General features: G+C 41.0%; 1 protein-coding gene across 1 annotated transcript in view; it reads left to right on the top strand.

The window, feature by feature from the left end:
- The window catches only part of LOC103604704 (netrin receptor UNC5D-like), a gene marked incomplete at its 3' end in the record, with an annotated part of 96,938 nt that extends 77,996 nt beyond the window's left edge, over nt 1-18,942 (top strand). Inside the window, 3 exon segments of the mRNA XM_008589280.1 lie at nt 2,838-3,065; nt 10,990-11,139; nt 18,778-18,942. Of these exon segments, the coding sequence (XP_008587502.1) occupies nt 2,838-3,065; nt 10,990-11,139; nt 18,778-18,942 (543 nt within the window).
- Between the last annotated feature and the right edge of the window lie 1,512 nt (nt 18,943-20,454).

Consider the following 20,454-nt stretch of genomic DNA (forward strand, 5'->3'; position numbering starts at 1 on the left):
ACTCATTCTGTATTCCCTTTGCCTTCAGCAAGCACCTCAGCTGGTTGTGGTTCTTTATCTGTCTTTATGTCATGCCTTTGCTGCCAAGTAGCCATGCAACTTCCTTAATGCTTTACTGCTTAGAAATTTATTCTGCCAAATACTCTGATTCACAACTCCTGATTTCTAATTTCTAACGAAGATAATCGCTTAATATGTTTACAGTATATATACATAGAGCCATATTCTTAACACAATAGGGAAGACAATTACAATCCTCTTTTCTGTAACTGGTGACATGGTTGAAGCTGGCTTTTATAACTATCTTCTTCTACTACTCATTCTGTATTCCCTTTGCCTTCAGCAAGCACCTCAGCTGGTTGTGGTTCTTTATCTGCCTTTATGTCATGCCTTTGCTGTCAAGTAGCCATGCAACTTCCTTAATGCTTTACTGCTTAGAAATTTATTCTGCCAAATACTCTGATTCACAACTCCTGATTTCTAATTTCTACAAAGTCCTAGGGTGTGGACACAATACAAACCAAATTCCCTTCCAGTTCATAACAGGGTGATCTTTGCCTTGGTTTCCAATAAACTCCTTATTTCTTTATTTCTTATTTATTTATTTTTTTTTTTGTCCTTTTTGAGACCGGCCGCACTGCGCTCAGCCAGTGAGTGCACCGGTCAACCCTATATAGGATCCGAACCCGCGGCGGGAGCGCTGCTGCGCTCCCAGCACCGCACTCTCCTGAGTGCACCACGGGCTCGGCCCTAAACTCCTTATTTCTATGGAGACCTTGTTAGAATGATCTTTACAGTCCATATTCCGACCATATAACCAATCTCTAAAAATTTCCTTGGTTTTCTTGTCATCTTAACTTTCACCACCATATAGGCTTTTCCTAGCCTACTCCTCCAAATTCCTCCAGCCTCTCCTCAATACCCAGTTCCAAAGCTGCTTCCACATTTTCAAGTATTTTTTATAAGGAACACCCCACTCCTGGTACCAATTTTCTGTATTAGTCTGTTTCTGTTGCTTATAAAAAAATACCTGGAACTGGGTAATTTATAAAGAAAATGAAATTTATTGCTTTCAGTTTTAAGCTGGGAAGTTGAAAGTCCATCTGGTGGTGGTGACAATGACCTGGGGGTCTCACATTGCATGATGGTGGAAGCAAAGAGAGCACAGAAACAGACTCTCCTCTTCTTTTAAAGCTCTCAGAACCACAACCTGACCACCATTTTTAATTCATTCACTAGGGCATGGTCCTACAATCTAATCACCTCTTCAAGGCTCCACCTTTCAATTACAATAAGATTGCCCACCCTCTTATCAGTCACTGTGGGGGCTAAGTTTCTAATACATAAAACTTGTGGACACAGTTCAAGCTTCGGGGAGTTTTGGGGGACATAATTCAATCCACTACACCCACACAGACATGTACCCTTATGTACCTGCTCACTGACTTTTGTCACTTCCTCCCAGGCCTTGTCCCTATCTGAATTGACATTACTCTGTGGCCTCTGCTGAGTTAGGGAGGAGGCTCAGGGCAGGCAGGTTGTGTTCAGAAAAGAAATCACTGTATCTGTTCTTTCCATCCTGGGGATTATAACATGTCTATGTTTATGTATTCTGGAACACATTAGGTGCTTAATATATGTTTGGTGAATTAATGAATGCATTGAGAATTATTATGAGTGGGTTTCCATGTGTATATGAGAACATACAAAAAAGATACAGTACAAGGAGAGAAGAGAGAGAGAGAGAAGGAAAGAGAATGAGACACATAATGGGAGGCTAACAATGCAGGAGGCAGTCAGGGCAAAGAAAGATTTCAGGTGAATTACTATTTTAAGTGAAAGCTCTGATTTATCTGTCTGATAGGGATTCTTTTATGTCCAACTGAAGTCAGTTTGCATGAAAGCAGGTGAATTATCTTGTTGGAACACAATGACCTGTTCCAGAAAGCCCTGGGATTTTGCCTCCCAGGAGGTGTTCCAGGCAAAAGAAGTAAAAGGAAAATCATGTTTCTTTAGGAGAAGAAAATTCCCACTTGCTGCAATGGATTGCATTTACCCTGCCCAGCTGTGTCCTGAAACTTGTCTATTTTCTTCATTCCAGAAAGCATTCTGCTATTTATTTAGTCCTAGTACAACCTCAGGCAAATTTCCTAGGACATGAAGTTCCATGGGTTTCATAAAGGGGCCATGTTCTGGTCTCCTTCCCATTATGTTTTGCCTTGCCTTGATTTTTACACTTTAGCTTTTCTTCTCAGTACTTCCTCACAATCTTCTACATCCAGATGGTGTTATATTTATGCTCCATCAAATCAGTCACACATACCTAAGTTTTTATCAGGAATTTAAAAATATTCTGGTACATCTTATCCCAGTGATTTATTTAATGGTGCTCCATGAGTGATTTCAGTGGAATTAAAGAGGATAAACATTTGAGAGAAAATAAACATTGCCTTAAGGATATTTAAAGAGGTTTTCTTAAATAGACCTTTGTAAAAAAAAATAAATAAATGAATGAATAACAGTTTGCTTATTGATGTTAATGTCCAAGATTTTTTTTTAACTCAACATTGAACAAATTAACCATAAATAGAACTTTCAAATTGACTTTTGTTATAACCTATTAAGTAGAATTATATCACACTGAACATAACTTTTTCTTGAGTTCTTGATATAGACAGTTATTTTGGTAGAAGAGGAACATTTAGCATCAAGATAATTAGGAAAACAAAAATATTCTGAAAAAGTTATTTTTATTTATTTATTTATTTATGTCCTTACAGAATAACTGTTATTCTTATTTCCAAGTTGAGAGAATATAACACACCTTTCTCCAACAGGAAGTGATGTCAGTGGAGGATGAATCCACATCCTGTTACTGCCTTTTGGACCCCTTTGCTTGCCATGTGCTCCTAGACAGCTTCGGGACATATGCCCTCACGGGAGAACCAATCACAGAGTGTGCCGTGAAGCAACTCAAGGTGGCAGTTTTTGGCTGCATGTCCTGTAACTCCCTGGATTACAACTTAAGAGTTTACTGTGTGGACAATACCCCTTGTGCATTTCAGGTCAGCCTATTTTCTTTAATTCTTTTGGTGTCATGAAAGTATGGGGTTCCCTAAAGATCAATATCAACAGAGAAGTCTATGATTGAGGATCTGGAAAATGAACCCACACCACTGATTTGACTGGGATACCTATCTTGAAGCAAGAGCCATGTTATCGGGTGTCCAACAGAGCAAGAGGGGATGAGGTATTTGGCACTCAAAAACAGAGAAGAGTTAAATTAACACAGAGAATATCATGTACTAAATTAGAACACTGGCTAGAAGTGTGGTCAGAATTCAGAAAACAAAGATGCAGATGTGATAGAGGAGTTGGAGAACAGTTTTTGAGAACCCTCTGCAAACTTTCATGAATGGATGAGATTTGGGAGCAGAAGAGAAAAGAATATCATTTCAAGAGGGAAAATATCATGAGCCACAGGAACAAAAAGAGTTACTTGCTGAGCACAGGGCAGTGAAAAAACAGTTTGAATCAACTGAAGGTTGTAGGTAGGGAACAACAGTTATAAATCAAAGAATATCATTTCAAGAGGGAAAATATCATGAGCCACAGGAACAAAAAGAGTTACTTGCTGTGCACAGGACAGTGAAAAAACAGTTTGAATCAACTGAAGGTTGTAGGTAGGGAACAACAGTTATAAATCATACTATCACCAGGTTGCACACAGAGTCTATTATCAGGGCTACTAGGGCAGAGGTGGTTCAAGGTTTCTTTCCATTTTTAGTACTCTTAATCATGTAAGATTGATTTTAAATTAGCTACTCATGAAGAGCACGAGTTTATTAATAGCAGCAAGGATAATGCAGAACTGCCTGTGTAAGCTTTTCCCATATATAAATAGCATAGCTCTCCTGACACACCTCATTCCAGATCCCTGCTATTCCAGTCCCGGATCATTAAGTCCATTATGCAGAGCATTTCCTCAGTAACTAGATTTTAAGATACTGAGCTAGAAAACTCGTGTTTACTGATAGAAAAGATACAGTGACCTGTATATAAGCCATTAAAGGTGACACGGTGCCAGCCTGAGTTCCCACACCTTCCCTGTCTCTTAAGTAGCACAGGTCACTATGAAGAGCACACTTTATCTCTGGCTGGTCCTGAAAGGGGCTTCTTTCATATCATAGGTATGCCATTTTGTAGAGTAAGGGACTTCAGTTTAAGTAGATAAACTGCATCCTGTGGTTGCCACTGTATACGCTCATCTGCTCTCCCACCCCCAATAGGAGGATTTCTCCAAGAGAGAATACATAATGGACATTCAGTAAGCAAAAATAAAGAATGAATGTCAAAATAGAAGAGTTTATCTGAGGGTCAGTACGACCACTAAACTGTTGTGAAATGTACCATGACTCAAGGTGGATGTTTGGTAACTCAGCCAGACGTTAAAGGCTGAGTGACCTGAGTAAACACCGAGGCCCACGAAAGATTTCCAGTCCCCTGGCTCATGTGGATAACCCACTGTGGGCCACTGTGACTGTAACCGCCTTGGATGTCAGCCTCATAACCAGTTTGGAATTTTGTTTGAATAATAGTCTCACTGCTGATGTATATTCGAGTGAGACAGACATTTGACTAGAAAGTTTATTCTCAGAGCCTTTCTGATAATCTGCTTTCAAGCCTCATAACCAGTTTGGAATTTTGTTTGAATAATAGTCTCACTGCTGATGTATATTCGAGCGAGACAGACATTTGACTAGAAAGTTTATTCTCAGAGCCTTTCTGATAATCTGCTTTCACTCTTGTTGGTTGCTACTGGATTCTACAACAGCTCACTGTTCACATGTGATTATGAATTGCTGTGGAAGTCATGAGAACTCAGCCCTAAGCACAGCTTTGCACACCTTCACTCATTCCCACTGGTAATATACCCTTCTTAGTCAGTGCTCGGGAAAATGTTATCCCTGTAACTGAATTAAAATATCTTTATTTCATCATTTAGAGGTATCTTAAATTAGTAAAACTCTTTAATTTTGCTTTACAGAAATAGTTTTCAGTACAAATACCTTTGACCCTATTCATTGCAATCTCTTTACCTCCAGAGATTCATTCTCTCTTCTGTTATGTCAAATAAAGGTGACTTTAAAGTTGGGTTTCGTTGTAGTTGCTGTTGACAGGATGTATGTGACAGCTGTCACGAGCAGCAAAGACTGTGCTTCCCCCCCTGGGGTTCTGCAAGATCATCAACCTTGGTTGAATAGCTTTTCTGGCCCACAGATACATTAAAATGTAACTTGTAACTTTTCTGAACTAAAACTTCTTAGTCCAGGAAACAACCATTTACTCCCCAGTCTTAGTCTGTGGTTTCTGTGTCTGAAAGGATCTCACTTTCTGGATTTTTACCTTGCTAATTGAATGTGCTCAGGGCACCTTAATATCTCAAATCATCTCTGTCATATTTTTATGGCTTCATACATGATATCTAATTAGGGGGGAAATTATGTAGTTGCTAACTGATTAAAATAGTTCCACTGTTAAAAAGCTTTAGCAACAGTTCACTTTTTGAACCTCTGAAACACTTCACAGATTATTACCATCCCCAACTTGTGTGGTGTAAACCGAAAGTATGCTATACAGTGGTGACTCGTTTCCTGCAACCTTCATTGAACCGACTTCTTAATCAAAATTAACATGTAGTTTTTCATGGAGCATTTCTGCAGAAATTGCTCATCCTGGAATTTGATTCAGCTATTACTATAATGAAATATTTGTCGTGATTAGGAAGTAAATCCAAGCATGGCTGTGACAGCTGCTTCTATCTATTGTAGTGCATCTTTCCTATCTCAAAGAAGTGACTACAAGTATGTGCCCAACTAGAGCTGTACTCTTAACCAAGAAGGAAGCCTGGTTAAAGGGCTCAGCTGCCTTCCATTTCATTCATATCTCCCTGGGAAATTATGTCCCATAAAGCACTTAAAAGCTCACCTCTCACTGGAAGACCTTGCAAGAAAGAAATCTTTCATACCCAACTCCACCTGTCCTCTCAGAAATCAGAGGGAGCCAGGCAACATAATGACCGCACCAAAGAATATTCTTTCAGAGAATTTTGGTAACTGAATAGAAACAGTCTCTGTTTTCAGTCGTGTCTCTTCCCCCTATACCTCCTGCAGCACTGCTCTGCCAGCTTCTCATTTGCTCTGGAGATAGCTTATCTGAATAATAGTAGCAGTTTCTTTGCATGACCCAAACAAAATGCCTCATATGCATGACTAAGACATAATTAATTTAGTTTCAGATTTTGCAGATCTCTTCTGATAAATACCCCTATGGAAAATTAAATCGTTTCAGACATGTTTTAAAAAGATGAAAATGTCATCTGCCTGAAGGGTAACAAGAGAAAGACTAAATGACTTCCTGTCCTTCCTGCCTGTGTGCTTCTGTAATAATTAGAGCTGCCATTTTATGTTTGTGTGTGCAACATCGTCTCCTTTGATAAATTCACACCAAAGGTTGAGGAATGAGGATATATTTTCAAAGCAGTAACATTTTAAGACCTAGTTTTTTGTTATTGTGTTTTATTACCTGCTGACACACACACACAGCTCTGACAAACCTTGACATACAGAAAACAAGGACTTAAGCACTTGCACTATCTCACCTTAGAAAGAAAAAAGAAAACACAACTAGTTTTTTTTCTGCACTGCTTCCAGCACTCCTATTCAGTACCTCTCAGTACTCATTACTTACTTGGCATTAATGTGGATTTAGAATCTAATTTCAAAGGATTTCCTCCAGATGTAGTTCTTATGTTTATCAATAATGCAACTTTGGGAAATATTGTTCACGTAAAGCATTTAAAGAAAAACACTACAGCGACATAACTTGGGTGTGTGTGTGTAAGTTCAAACAGTTTTGTCTCATAAATATGTAAATTCGGCTGCCTGTTTTAGTGTCCCTGAAGCACACCTGAATATTGCTGCCTGTCTCATTAAATCAACATAAAGAGCTCAGTGAGGTTTAGAATCTAATTTCAAAGGATTTCCTCCAGATGTAGTTCTTATGTTTATCAATAATGCAACCTTGGGAAATATTGTTCACGTAAAGCATTTAAAGAAAAACACTACAGCGACATAACTTGGGTATGTGTGTGTAAGTTCAAACAGTTTTGTCTCATAAATATGTAAATTTGGCTGCCTGTTTTAGTGTCCCTGAAGCACTCCTGAATATTGCTGCCTGTCTCATTAAATCAACATAAAGAGCTCAGTGAGGTACAAGTTTCTCCCGGCCACAGCTCCTAGAACTGGAGGACGTGCAACCCCCGATGTGAAATGATGGAAAATGTCTAGGAAAACCACCATCCAGAGCTGTCAGGTGCATTTCATATACAAGAAACTGGCCAGGCTCTACTTTCTCGTTTCATTAACTCAGATACTAATTGAACAATGGAACTGGACATAGAACAGGTCCTTACCATCTAGGAGGCAGACAGGAAAATTCAAGTGAACGTCAGGCCTCACTCTTGGGGTGGTACATCCCCATGAGTGATTCACCAGGACTAGCTCAGCAGGGCTGTTTGTAGCACCAATGCCCAAACCTGGCTGGGCATCGAAACCATACGAGAAGTTTAAAAGCACAGCTGTCCAGGCGCAGCCCCTGAGAGTGTTACAACAGCCTAATGGCAGGACCAGGAAGTTTGCGTTAAGTGCCACCCATTCTATGCGGAGGTAGTTTTAAAGCTTGCACTTTTTATTTCTTTAACTCTGAAGCCAATTGTGCCTTTACAAATAGATAAATACAATGATTAGTTCATTATTGGGCTTTCTCATTTTAATTGTTTTGGTACAGAATAACTATAATTGCTTAATATTTTGTGGAAGATTAGGAGACGCTGTTAATTGTATATAGTTGGTTCGATATGTGCAGATTAAAGTAGCAAGCTAAAAAAGCAAAAAACAAATCATGGTTGTATTTAAATTTAGGGCATTAAAGCAGAAATTTTTAAAAGGTACCCTTTCCTCTCTGATAATTATAAGTAGATGTCCATTTAAAAAATTCCTAATATTCATTCTGCATTTCAGGGCCTGTTTAGACAATATATATAACTCTAGGACAAATAAAGACTGAATTATCTTATACATATGTCTCATATCAGTGAAAAATTATTTATGGGACAGTTAATAGCAGTCTGACTCTCACATGACTTTTTAAAAAAATATCAAGCATAGCATAAGAAGAGGCAGGAAATCTAAAACAAAAAAACACTAGACTGAGATCAGGGTACCCTGTTCTAGTCTTAGCTCTTTATTAACTATGTGGCTTTAGACAAATAACTTGGGAAGAGGCTTATCTGTAAATAAGGTAGTGATCAAATCTTCATTAAGTTTCTTTCTAATATAATAATTCTGTGTAGTTTCTAAACATTACAGTCGCCTCATACTGCACTAAGTAATGCATGATCTTGGATAAGTTACTTCATCTCCTGATGTCAGTTTAACTTCCTTGTACATTAAGGCAAGTTAAATTTTAAAGAAATGGGGTATGAATTAGCGAACTTAGTTCAGATACACTTAGAAGAGTCAATAGTCTTATTATACTGCGGCTTTTATATGTTTTTAATAAGCATGTTTCTTATTTGTACATGTTTCTAAACTTGCACCAGAATTGCTAAAAGAGGTCAATATAATATCATGATGTTTACTTTGCTTGGCCATGAATAAACCCAGGTAAGGAACTGAGGACTAAGGAAAATACATAATTTGCTCAAGACCACACAGAAATTTGATTGAAATCTGATTCCTCCGTCTTTGGTTTACAAGATTAGTACTCTTTTGTGTATACGTCGTCTTCCAGAGATTCATATGCACCTTAAAACCTGAGCAATACTGTTTGAAAATAAAATACCAAGCCCTTAGCATGGCAAGCAAGAATTGATGACTTGGCCTGTGCCCTCTGTCTTCATCATCTCCAGTCACACACCTTCCACCCAATCTCTGTCTCAGCTGCCAGGCACCACGCCATTTTGCAGGTCCTGCTCAGTGTCTGCAATGCCCTCTCCCTCCTATCCAAGTGGGCAACACCTATATTTACTTCAAGGTTGAACTCGAACATTACATCTCTATTAATTCCCTGACCCTCTTCCAGGACTCACCTCCCATCCAATCAGGCGCCCTCTGTCTTCCTTTACCTCCCAGCATATGGGGATTGTAATACTTAGATCCTATATTATAATCATATGCCTACTCTTCTAACCCTCTCACTAGACTGTGAGCTTCTTGGTGGAAGGGACTGTTTCATTTCTGTATACCCAGCACCTAGCTCGAGCATAGCTCTGGTGGACACTTACTAAAGCTCAGAAGAAAGAACCAATGACCAGCATCCGTAAGAGGCCAAATGTCTCACCAAGTAGGCACTTAGAATCATCTCCCTTTCCTCCCTACCCTGCCATTTTCCTTCCACTCTTTGCAGCCCCCATCGGACTCTGGCTACTATGTTATTGTGCCCAACACTGAAATCCACAATGTTATGAATTCCATAACACTGTACTGTTCAGTACAGTAATTGCGAACCACATGTGGGTATTTAAATTAAATTAAAATGAAAAATTCAGTTCCTTAGTCACCGTAGCCACTAGTGCTTACTAGGCACTGCTGCTAGAGGATACCATAATGCACGGCAGATAGAGAACATTTCCATCATCGCAGCAAGTTTAGCATTGATCCAAGGGTCACCCCTCTCACTGGCAAGACCGAAGCCCTGGAGAAAATGACATTGGAACTCAATCATTTAGTCCTGAAAAACGTCACTAGGAACCTGTTAATAGTTGATGTGAACGTAAAGGATAAAGGTTGAGTGGCTACTTCTTAGAAAGGCTTTTATTAATGTTATTCTACTTATAGACAGGAAATGGATAAGATAACCTGTAAAGCTGCTTTTACTCACTAACAATTAAAATGTAAGTTCTATTGTATTTATAAACCTATTTGCCTTATTTCTTACAACCTTTTTTAGAACCTGGTTTTAAGAATCTGGGAAGTTTATAAGACATCACAGATTTCAGTTTTTGTGTTTCTCTGAGCTCTGCAAGGAAATTATAAGTCAATTAATGGTGATTTTAAAAACGGATTTAGAGAGAACTCTTGTTTTCAGTAACACTGAAAACCTCGCCCCTGCAAGTAGTATAACGTATTACAGAATATTTGTTCTGTTATTTCAGTTGTCCTGTCATCTCTCCAGTATAATTCCAAACACTGCAAATTTAGAACCAATTAAGTGGTTTACTCAATAAAATGTATTTGGGATGTGTTTGTATTAGATACAATCATAGAAATTTCTCAGTGAATAATAGAGGAGTTTTTACCTCAGGAATTTGATTTTTTTTTTCCCTGAACTAAAGCTCACTTGATAAACAACTATTGGGGTGTTTTTGGCTTTTTTGCATAATATTTGTTATAAACATTAGTATAAACAAACATAATATATGCATTCTGGGACATTTATTTTAAGCCAAAACAATAAATATCAGATAATAACTGTGCTAGTAAAGAATAATGGAACCAGAGCGGAGGAGCTGTTTCTGTCTTCATTGTGAAATTTGCTGATGTGTCAGGTTAAGTACAAGTACATCCCTTGATCATGGTCATATCAGAGAATAAACTTCATATCCTTGTGGAAACAACAGTATTATAATCTGCTTGGGAGCAAGGGAGGTCTTTTGGTTTCAAAGAAAGGTGCAGGGTGTTCAAAACCCTAAGCAACACAAACAGTGAAGAGCAGTTGTCTCTTTCTTTCCAAATCCTTTAACCCAGTAGGCTTTAGTCCTTCGTTCTGAACCTTGCAGGGATGTGGAGAGGTGGGAAACGTGTGTGTCCATCACTGTCTTCACCTCTGGGAGACACACGGTCGTGAGCAGTGATACCCACGGATGGAGAGGACCTGAGGCACCGGATGCTTCACTGCTGCTCCTCTTTTCTCTTTCCTCTTCTTCAGGAAGTGGTCTCGGATGAAAGGCATCAGGGCGGACAGCTGCTGGAAGAACCCAAGTTGCTGCACTTCAAAGGGAACACCTTTAGTCTCCAGATCTCTGTCCTCGATATCCCCCCTTTCCTCTGGAGAATTAAACCATTCACTGCATGCCAGGTACCGGCCAATGGGTTTCTAACACAAATAGCTGTGCTTTAACCAGCGAGCATGTCACAAACCCTGGGGAGGGGCATCCTCCTTCCAAGGACGCATGGCATCTCAAGACTGTCACAGAAGGTAACCGTCTGGGCTACACCAGGGAATGAGATATACTGTCCTGAATTCACAGGTCTCTAACAGGTGGGGAAAAGGTGCTTGCACGTCAGGTACTGTGGCATTTCTCTCTCCTGTTTGAATTGTTGTTCAGTGTAGGTTGAGGACGGCAGTTTAACAACCCAGAGCAAGGTTTGTCTGTTGGTATGTTTTTATTAAAATCAGTTCATTATGGGACACTGTTTTAATCATATTTGGCAGTGAGTAAACTGAATGTCAGTGAGAAACTTTTTAAAGATGATGATTTTGAGTTAGTGAGGTCCATGGCTGGCCAGCTGAGACCAAGAGATTTCTGTCCTTTATATATGAAATGCTGGCTCCAAATGAAGTGGTCCTGATGAGAAGAAGAAATTACAAATTGGAAAGCAAAGAAAGGGCAATGCCCCTGCACAGTCCTTTTGTAAATATATAGAAAGTTTATATATCATTGTCCATATGTCTCTTGTTAGAGATTTCTTTTAACACAGCAGGGCGACTCAGAGTCTCTTTGGGTCATTTTTAGGATTTTGAGTACATACTTAGCATGAAAAGATCCCTCATCAACTTGGGATCCTGCCACTGAGGTCGATGAGAATTCCCAGTGATAAGCATTGTTTCTGTAAGCAGCTAGCTAGTCTGCCAGAGTTTCATAAGCCAGCATCATCTGTGCTTCAAGTAACAGGACATTTCCTTAACTCTGGAAGAGCCTCTGGTGGACTCACATTCATCTGGAATCACAGGACACTTTCAAGCTTTTTTGTTCTGCCCATCGGCATACTGTGCAGAGCCCCGTATTTTTTATTTTTTTAACATTTTCATCCTTGCAGAATTCATTGTTTAAAAAGTCTGTGGACAGGTATATCAGTTTGTCAGAATGGGAATAAGCCAGACCACAAAGAAAAAATCTTGACTGTCCCATGAGAGAGAAAAGTTGAACCACCAACCCTTTCAACTTCTGAAATTAGGAATTTCCAAATTGGGCAAGACCACAGTTTTCTATTTACTTTTCAGACTTTTCATTACCTTGGGAATTGCCCCTCTGTACAGTTTCAGTTCATTCAAAGCAATATGAATGTCTCTCGTGGCCCCAAACAATTTCTTTCTTTTTTTTTTTTTTAGCACGTTTCCTTATGGAGAGAAGTTTTCTATGAATAAATGAATTGTTGATGATGTTCAAGACCTAGGTATCTTTGTTTTCAAGTAAGCAGCATTCAAAGTTTGTAGTCCAAACTGAACTTCAGAGTATTGCTAAAACAAGTCCCAGTAGTCTTACAGATTTCTCTGTATTAAACATTGTGGGTTATAAGGGCCTCATTTCACTGGATCTAATGAAATCACTCAGTCCAAAGTAACTTAAGTTTAATGCTTGGAGATAAAAAATAAGATGAAAGAACCATTACCTTGCATCAGCATTTAAACAATAATTCCAACCCCAGGGATACCCAAGAGAGATCCAGGCATAAGGGGCTTAGGGGGCTAAGAGCCTGCTGACCTCAGAGGATGCAACAGAACCAGCCAAAGTCAGAAGGCTTTGGCTTGCAAGGAAGCCCAGCCAGCTTTACTGCCCAACCCGTCCCGGGCTGGCGTGCATGAAGGTTGTGAACATGTACAAATATTTGCCTTTTTGTAACTGAGCATAATTTTGGAAGAGTCTTGGAAGGCTGAGAAACAATTTAATTTTCTCTGTATCAGGAGGCTTGCCACTGAGTTCATTTCCACTTCATTTTTCTTACCCAAAATGGCTTTCCGCTCTATTCCTCCTTTCTGTTCACTGCCTCCACCACCAATTTCCTTGCCCCTGTCATCATGGAAATCCCTCGGCTTGTGAGAATGCATATTGTGCTTGGTTTAATGGCCATGCTGTGTTTGCTCGGGGCAGTAGATGTAAGCACTTTGGGGAGGGTGTGTGTTCAGCTTTCTTGAACCTCGTGGAGGACATTGTGTGCACTGGCAAACTTGGCGTGGATAAGAGAGGATGGCTTTTCACTAGGGCTTAGTGGTTAGGAACTAACAGGCCCTTTTTCTTGTTATCCCAGAACACGATTGTGGAGACAGAAAATCATACTATTCCTGACATCACTGACAGGTCTCTCCTTCAACTGGTTAGTCTTCCATTTTAATACATGGAAGACCCCTGGTAGCATCAGCTTCTCATTCCTCTCTCTTTTTCTCTACCTTTAAATCAGGAATCTGGGAATTGACATATTTTAGTTGTACCCAAACCCCACTCTCCCAGGAAATCTTGTTTCCTTCTGAGAAAGGCACAATTTCCCAGGAAGGTATAAACCTTGGAGCTCTCCAATGCATAATATATTTGCCCTACTGGACACCACCAGATTGCTTAAGAAATGTTTTTAGGATGGTGTGAGTTCAAGGTAAGGTCCAGAGCTACACGATGAGAGCCTAGATATAGAAGAGCCAACTAGATTTGAAATCTCTTTGGTTTGGTTTCTGGAGGATCACACCTCATGGGATGTTATGCTACAACCGTTACTGTTCACAGACCCAAGAGTGATGGGTGGGAGGAGAGGAGAGGCTTCGTGAGCTCCTCAAAGGTCCACTTACAGTTGCACCCGTTGACCTTGGTGCAAAGAACTGAGGCCCACAGGGCTAGTCCCCAAATAAACAGTTTATTATTCCTTATTTTCTTCTCAGACTTTAAGACTTTACCACAATTTGGGATATGCTATCGCCCTCTCCACAGAATTAGCAACCCACCTCTACGAGGTAAATAACTTTGCTCTCAACAGGTTACTGTCACCGAGAGCTACCTAGTCCTGGTTTCCTTTACTCCTTGCTGGCTGTGGGGTGGGGAAGCTGTAACAAACGGAACACAATACATATTCATTTATTTTTTAAATCCAACAGAACACAAAGTCGGGTTGTCACCTCCCTAGGATAAAAGCAGCTGTCTGTTCGGCATGCTGTGTATCTTGGAGAAGCCCGTGTCTGTCTCCTGCTAGGATATGATTTATATTCTCTCCAAGCTACCTAGTCCTGGTTTCCTTTACTCCTTGCTGGCTGTGGGGTGGGGAAGCTGTAACAAATGGAACACAATACATATTCATTTATTTTTTAAATCCAACAGAACACAAAGTCGGGTTGTCACCTCCCTAGGATTAAAGCAGCTGTCTGTTCGGCATGCTGTGTATCTTGGAGAAGCCCGTGTCTGTCTCCTGCTAGGATATGATTTATATTCTCTCCATCTGCTTGGAACCTAATTATAATGGGAATCAAAATGAAAACATTTCCGGAATTCTTTAAACACCCATAACTTTGCTTCATTTTGTCCTCCCATATTACTTTCCACATAATCCCTCTCAGCTCAGTGAGCATGTTGGTGTTTTTTGTTTTTGTTTTGTTTTTTGTTTCTTGAATAAATGAAAGCAAAGATGATTGCCCTGAAAACACACTAATCATAGTGCTTCTAATTCTATTATTTTTAAATGTTTTGTTGAGAACATTTTTGTTGAAAAATTGGCAGCTGCTACTCAAGTCGACAATCAAAAAAATTCTTTTGATACTTCTTAAAATCAGATTTTTAAAATGTTTTGATTGTGTGCAGTGGAATGGAAAGAAAAGAGGAATTTTTTGTGTGCTGATTCGCTTCTTTCTGCAAAGAAAGATTATCTCTGCAGTGGGTATTACTCTTTCACCTTTTTTCCAGTGTTTTCAGAAGAAAATACAGGAAATTCACTTTTAAATAAGTGGTCAGCGCCATTTTTTAAGGAAGGTAAGCATTACCAAGAATTCAAATCCACTGCAAAAAATGTGGGTTTGCTGAAGAGCTGGACCTCGATCTCAGCTCTTTGTAGTCCTCAAGTCCAAGCCCTTGCATAACGCTTTAATGATTCAAACTTCCAGCTTTATAAAAAAAAAACAGAAACCTCCTTAATTAGCGTGGTTAGGCGAACCTACCTTAGGTTAGGTTACAGCATCTGTTAACCGCAGACCCCTGTGTGTTATAGTTACTTTCATGGAAAGGGATGCTGCCAAGTAACTCTACAAAAATTTACTGGTTTGGAGAAGAGAGTTTATTTTTTAAGGGCTAATAAAAATGAGAATGGAGAGAGCAAGGATAGGGCAACATGGTGGAAGCCCTTGCAGGCCAGGTCAGAAACAAGGTTAACACGGCAGGGATCGGGGCCACTGTGACTCCCCGGAGCAAAGGGATCATGTGCTGAAAGCAGAGTTCCCAGGTGGCCTGGTCACATCAGTGTCTCCCACCCATGGTGAGAGGTAGAAGAGAGACCGTAAAGCTATTCCCTGAAAAACATCGATCAACTGTTCTCTGTTTCCCTCTCCCACCCAGCCCCGGCCCCCTCATTGGCTCTGACTAGTAGAGATTGACGGCAGGAAGGCTGGTGAGCAGGTTACGATGGTTGGCTCTGATGAGGTGCGGTGCGGATAGGAAAACTGGAGGGAATGGGAAAGGCGGAGAAGAATGGGACAGAGATGGTGATAAACGGTGCCAGGGAAAGAAAGGCCGATTAAAATGATTTGTAGGGCTCGGGTATAATGCCAGGGACTGACAGTGATGAGACAGATACCAGAAACATTGTTACTGGCTTCACGTGCAGAGAGATGGCAGCTGGGCAGGTGTGAGCAGCTGGCTCTGGTAGAGGACAGTGGGCAGAGAGAGGAGGAGGAGGCGGGGATGTGGGGTGGCGGCTTCCACCGTTCACAAGATGCAAGACGGCTCAGGAGGAGAAGGAAGGCGAGAGTCGGATGAGGTCAAAAGGAGCGATGCCAGAACCCGTACGTACGTAGTACGGTGCCGGTGAAAAGGCACTGGTGAGTGTTGTAGGGAAAACGACTTCCTCCGAGGGTTGCAGGGAGGCCCCACTGCTCAGAACTGCCTTCTGCTGCAGTGTCTGCTACCAGGAGGGGAGTAAAACTTTCTGTATGGAAAGAAAAGGGGAAGCGATACCATTAGCTGGAACTGTGCTGTCAGCTGGTGGAACAAGCTAGTTGAGCCCCAGCCACAAGCGTCCTCAGTGACACTAGCTTGGTTCCTCCCCCAGCATTTCCCCTGGACGATGGCCTCCCTGTGGAACCCACTAGCGGCACCTTTCACTGTTGTCCAAATCCTATCAGTTTCTAAAAGAACTTCTTCAAACCCACTGGAGCTTCATTTAGAGAATTGTTTTGGTCAAGAAAACAGAAAACACAAGATATTCCAACCAAAGGGAAATTTAATCAAGGGATTTATGTGTGTATTAGTTTTCTGTTGCTTATAACAGAATAGCTGATATTGGGTAATGTAAAGAAAAGTTTATTTCTTACAGTCCGAAGTCCAGGGGCCACATCTGGTGAGGGCCTCCTTCTGGGTGGGGTGACTCTCTCCAGCAACTCAAGGTGTCACATGGTGAGAATGACCGAGCAAAAGAAAGCTAACCTCACTCGCTCTCCTTATAAGGCCACCAGAACCACGCCCACGATAACTTATTACTTCATAAATGGATGAATCCATTCATGAGGGCGCAGTCCTCACAATCCGACCACCTCTCAAAGACCTGACCTTTCAAATACCATGACTGGATTTCTCACCCTCTTAACACTATTCCAATGGAGATCAAGTTTCTAATACATGAACTTCGGGGGGACAGATTTGACCCATAGCAAGGTGCTTAGAAAACCTTTGGAGAGCTCGAGGGAGTCAAGATCAGAGAGAGTCACTAGTGACGTTGGGAAACCAGCAAGTTCAGGAATCTCAGGAAACCCCAACAGCACTGAAGCAGCTGATTCTTGGGAATGCCCGGATGCCCCTGCAAGCCTGCGGGGTGCTGTTCCGGAACCCTTGGGCCTGCCTGCTGGCGTCAGGGGACCGGATGGCCTCCGCGTCTCCTCTCCCTTCCAAGACCAGCACGAGTGCCTCTCAATGGCCGAGTGCAAACATGAACTCCCTGCTGGTGGAGGAGTCCTTAAAACATAGTTTTCAGGCTTCCAGTCCCTGCCACGCAGGGGAGAGCTGAGCCTGGCAAAGACATGCTGCAAACCGACAAACCACACCTTGCCAGGAATAGTCAGTGAAATGCCAGATAGTGTCACATAGTAGACCTTCTCGGAGTCCTTTTCAATCCTTCTTGAGATGCAAATCCACTGCCTTTCCTTTGGTTTAGTGGTAAGAACAAACAAAAACCACACACAGTTTCCGTATCAGTACCGAGGTGTGGGAGGGCGAATGGATGACGTTTTTCTTTCACACTCCCTAAAGCGGTCCCCTCTCTCCGAGTTTGCAACCATCCAACATCCTTCCCTCCTTGCTGGTCCCCCAGGAAGTATCCAAAATCAGCATCTGTGTGACTTCCTATAGAGGGAAGTAGGGAACAAGGTGTACAAACGTGGGTGCACACTAGCACCCAGGAATAACCAGGTAACTGTTCCTCAAAGTAGATAAACTGAAATTTAATCAGGGTGCTTCGTCTTATAACTCATGCTGACTTGATCAGGAGTCACACTTTGGAGTCCCAAATTTCCAGACTTGATATGTGTTTTGCTACATTTCAGTTTTATTATTGCAGAAAATTATATTTTTAGCAACAGGTAAAGGAACACGTTAATAAGATGAGAAAAAGAAAAAAAGTGAGGACGTGGATTAGTAGAAGCAGGGCATACATGCCGATGGTCCCTACCACGTTTGAGTAAAGAGAAACTAAACTTAGTACATGAAAAAATATCAGTGGCATATTGTAAAGTCACATGCCAAAGCACAGCCCAATTGGTGGCAAGAACTGGCTAGTATTTGGAAAAATGTGTGATCTGTATAGATTGTACATTTTTCCCCCTCATGTAGTAAAAATTACTTTTGCCACTCAGCCTAATTTGTTACTATTTCTTATTGTTTATCTGTGAGCAGTACAGTGTCTAGCCACTAGCAGGCAGTTTGAACATATTTGTGGAATGGATGAATGGAATAAATGAAGAGTTGGCAAACTAGATCACTCTGGGAGGCTAGGTGTGTTGTGTCTCTGGGTTGTGTGTACACGTGTGTAATTTCACAGTAGGTATTAGTGTTTATGGTGGGTACTTTAGCAATAGCATGCTCTCGCACAATTCTGCACGAATTTGTGGTGTGGAGATGAATTCTGGTCAGTCGGTTCCTAAGCATACTTTTCACTTAAGACGATATCATCCTACTCCACACTAGGTAGAAGGATGGACCATAGGAGTCTTCTCAAAGAAAATAGGTTTTAGTGCAAAAAAAAAACATTAGTTTTTGATGGTCTTTCTAACCGTGTGTGTCACCAAGTGAAATGTGAGCTTTGGCAGTGTGGTTTTGGAATTCAAATGTTATCCATTGGAATGGACATTAATTACTTTTGTGCTGCTTGGCATATGCTGGAACATTATTTCTACAACAGTTCCACCAAAGGCACTTAGGCAATTACCTCTGCTGTGGTCGTCACCATCATCAAAATTATTACGTCTCTCCTGTTCTCCGCTCAGCTCGGCCGGATCCTGCACACCATAGCCCCCCTCTGTCCTTCCTCCCCGCTGCAGGAGGTCCCGTTCTCCCGCGTGTGGTGCAGTAACAGGCAGCCCATGCGCTGTGCCTTCTCCCTGGAGCGCTACACACCCACCACCACCCAGCTGTCCTGCAAAATCTGCATCCGGCAGCTCAAAGGCCATGAACAGATCCTCCAGGTGCAGACGTCGATCCTAGAGGTGAGTCCTTGATGTACAGGTCATTCGACCCCCTTCCTAAAGGGCAATAAGAATAATAAAGCTGTACTTAGCTCTGCTATTCAGGTTCGGAAAGAGCTTCACAATGGATGAACTCTTTTAATCCTCACTACTGATAAGGGAAAAAAAATCTTTTCTCAGGCTGAGGAAGGAACTGAGCTTCTACTAGGCAGGGAAATTCAACCCATCAGAGAGCTTACACTGTGAAAGGAGCTGGTACAGGGGTCTATACACAAAACCCAAGCAGTCTCGTAGTCCATACCAGGCTTGGCGTATCAGCTGAGATTTATTATAGGCTGAAGGCAGGTGGTGCAGCTGAGATGCAAAGAGGCACAAGGTTACCGTGGGCTGTTCTCCTGCTGGTTCCAACTAGCTTTCCAGAAGTCAGTTGCCCCTATATGTTATTTCACCTTTAGGGCCTGCGCTCCTGGTTTTCTTACATTTCTCATGCCCTTCAGGCTCCAGATTCTGCACATCCACATTTCCATTAAGCCTAGATTTATCAGTAGAATAATATAAGAAGAACAGGGTAAATGTTAATCTCATTCTACGAAGGAAATGGAAGTGCCAAGAGGTAGAGGGCCTTGTCCAGCTCCTATCACTGCTGAAGGGCAGAGTTAGAATGGGATTCAAAGGAGATTCACCGGGAAAGTTTACAAAGAGACGTCTGATCTCCGCCATGGCTCTGATTTTCCCTAAACCACAGAATGACATCATGGCTTTGGACTTGAGCTTATAGAGTAGACAATAACAGTCCCTCCAGAATGGTTATTTAGGGGTAGAGGGTTTGTTTAGCATTTTCAAGGTAATTCCTGTCTAGCATAGGAAAACATTTTATTGTCCACCTGTAGAATATATATATATACACACACACATACATATACATATTTACCAGAATATAAATAGTATATATTTATTAGTTTAGGGTTGGGAGAGGTTGAACACACTTATGTGTTAAATTATTATGCATATGAGAGGTCTTCAAAAAGTTCATGGAAAGATTCATATTTTAATTCCATTTTTCCATTAATTTTTTGAAGTACCCTCATAACAACTCAATTTCAGAGTTTTATTTGAAAATTTGTAGCCACATAGCATTATCACTTCTCTCCATTCTATTTTTAATTCATTGCTTATGCAAAATAAACATTGCTAATTCCCCAAATAGTTTTCTGTGGAGAGTAGATGGCTTTCCAAAGGATTGTGTCTTAAAACTGACAGCTGCCTTAACTGACGTGTTTATGCAGTATTTGCATTCATTATTACCAATTAACATTCTGTGCTAAAGCAGTTTTGATGGAGAAGGTAGATCCGGAAACCAGGAGTAGGATATTTTTAGACACTCTTTTTTTGAATGGTTATGGCATATTTGACACAATACATTTCAAAGTGAAATTGAATTGTAGGAAAGTTTTAAAATAAAAACAAAAAGAAAATCCAAGAACTATTATTCAGAATCAAGCATGAAAAGGCAGAACATAAAGATGCCTCAGA

This window comes from Galeopterus variegatus, unplaced genomic scaffold, assembly GCF_000696425.1.
Source record: "Galeopterus variegatus unplaced genomic scaffold, G_variegatus-3.0.2 Scaffold5348, whole genome shotgun sequence".
Taxonomy (NCBI): domain Eukaryota; kingdom Metazoa; phylum Chordata; class Mammalia; order Dermoptera; family Cynocephalidae; genus Galeopterus; species Galeopterus variegatus.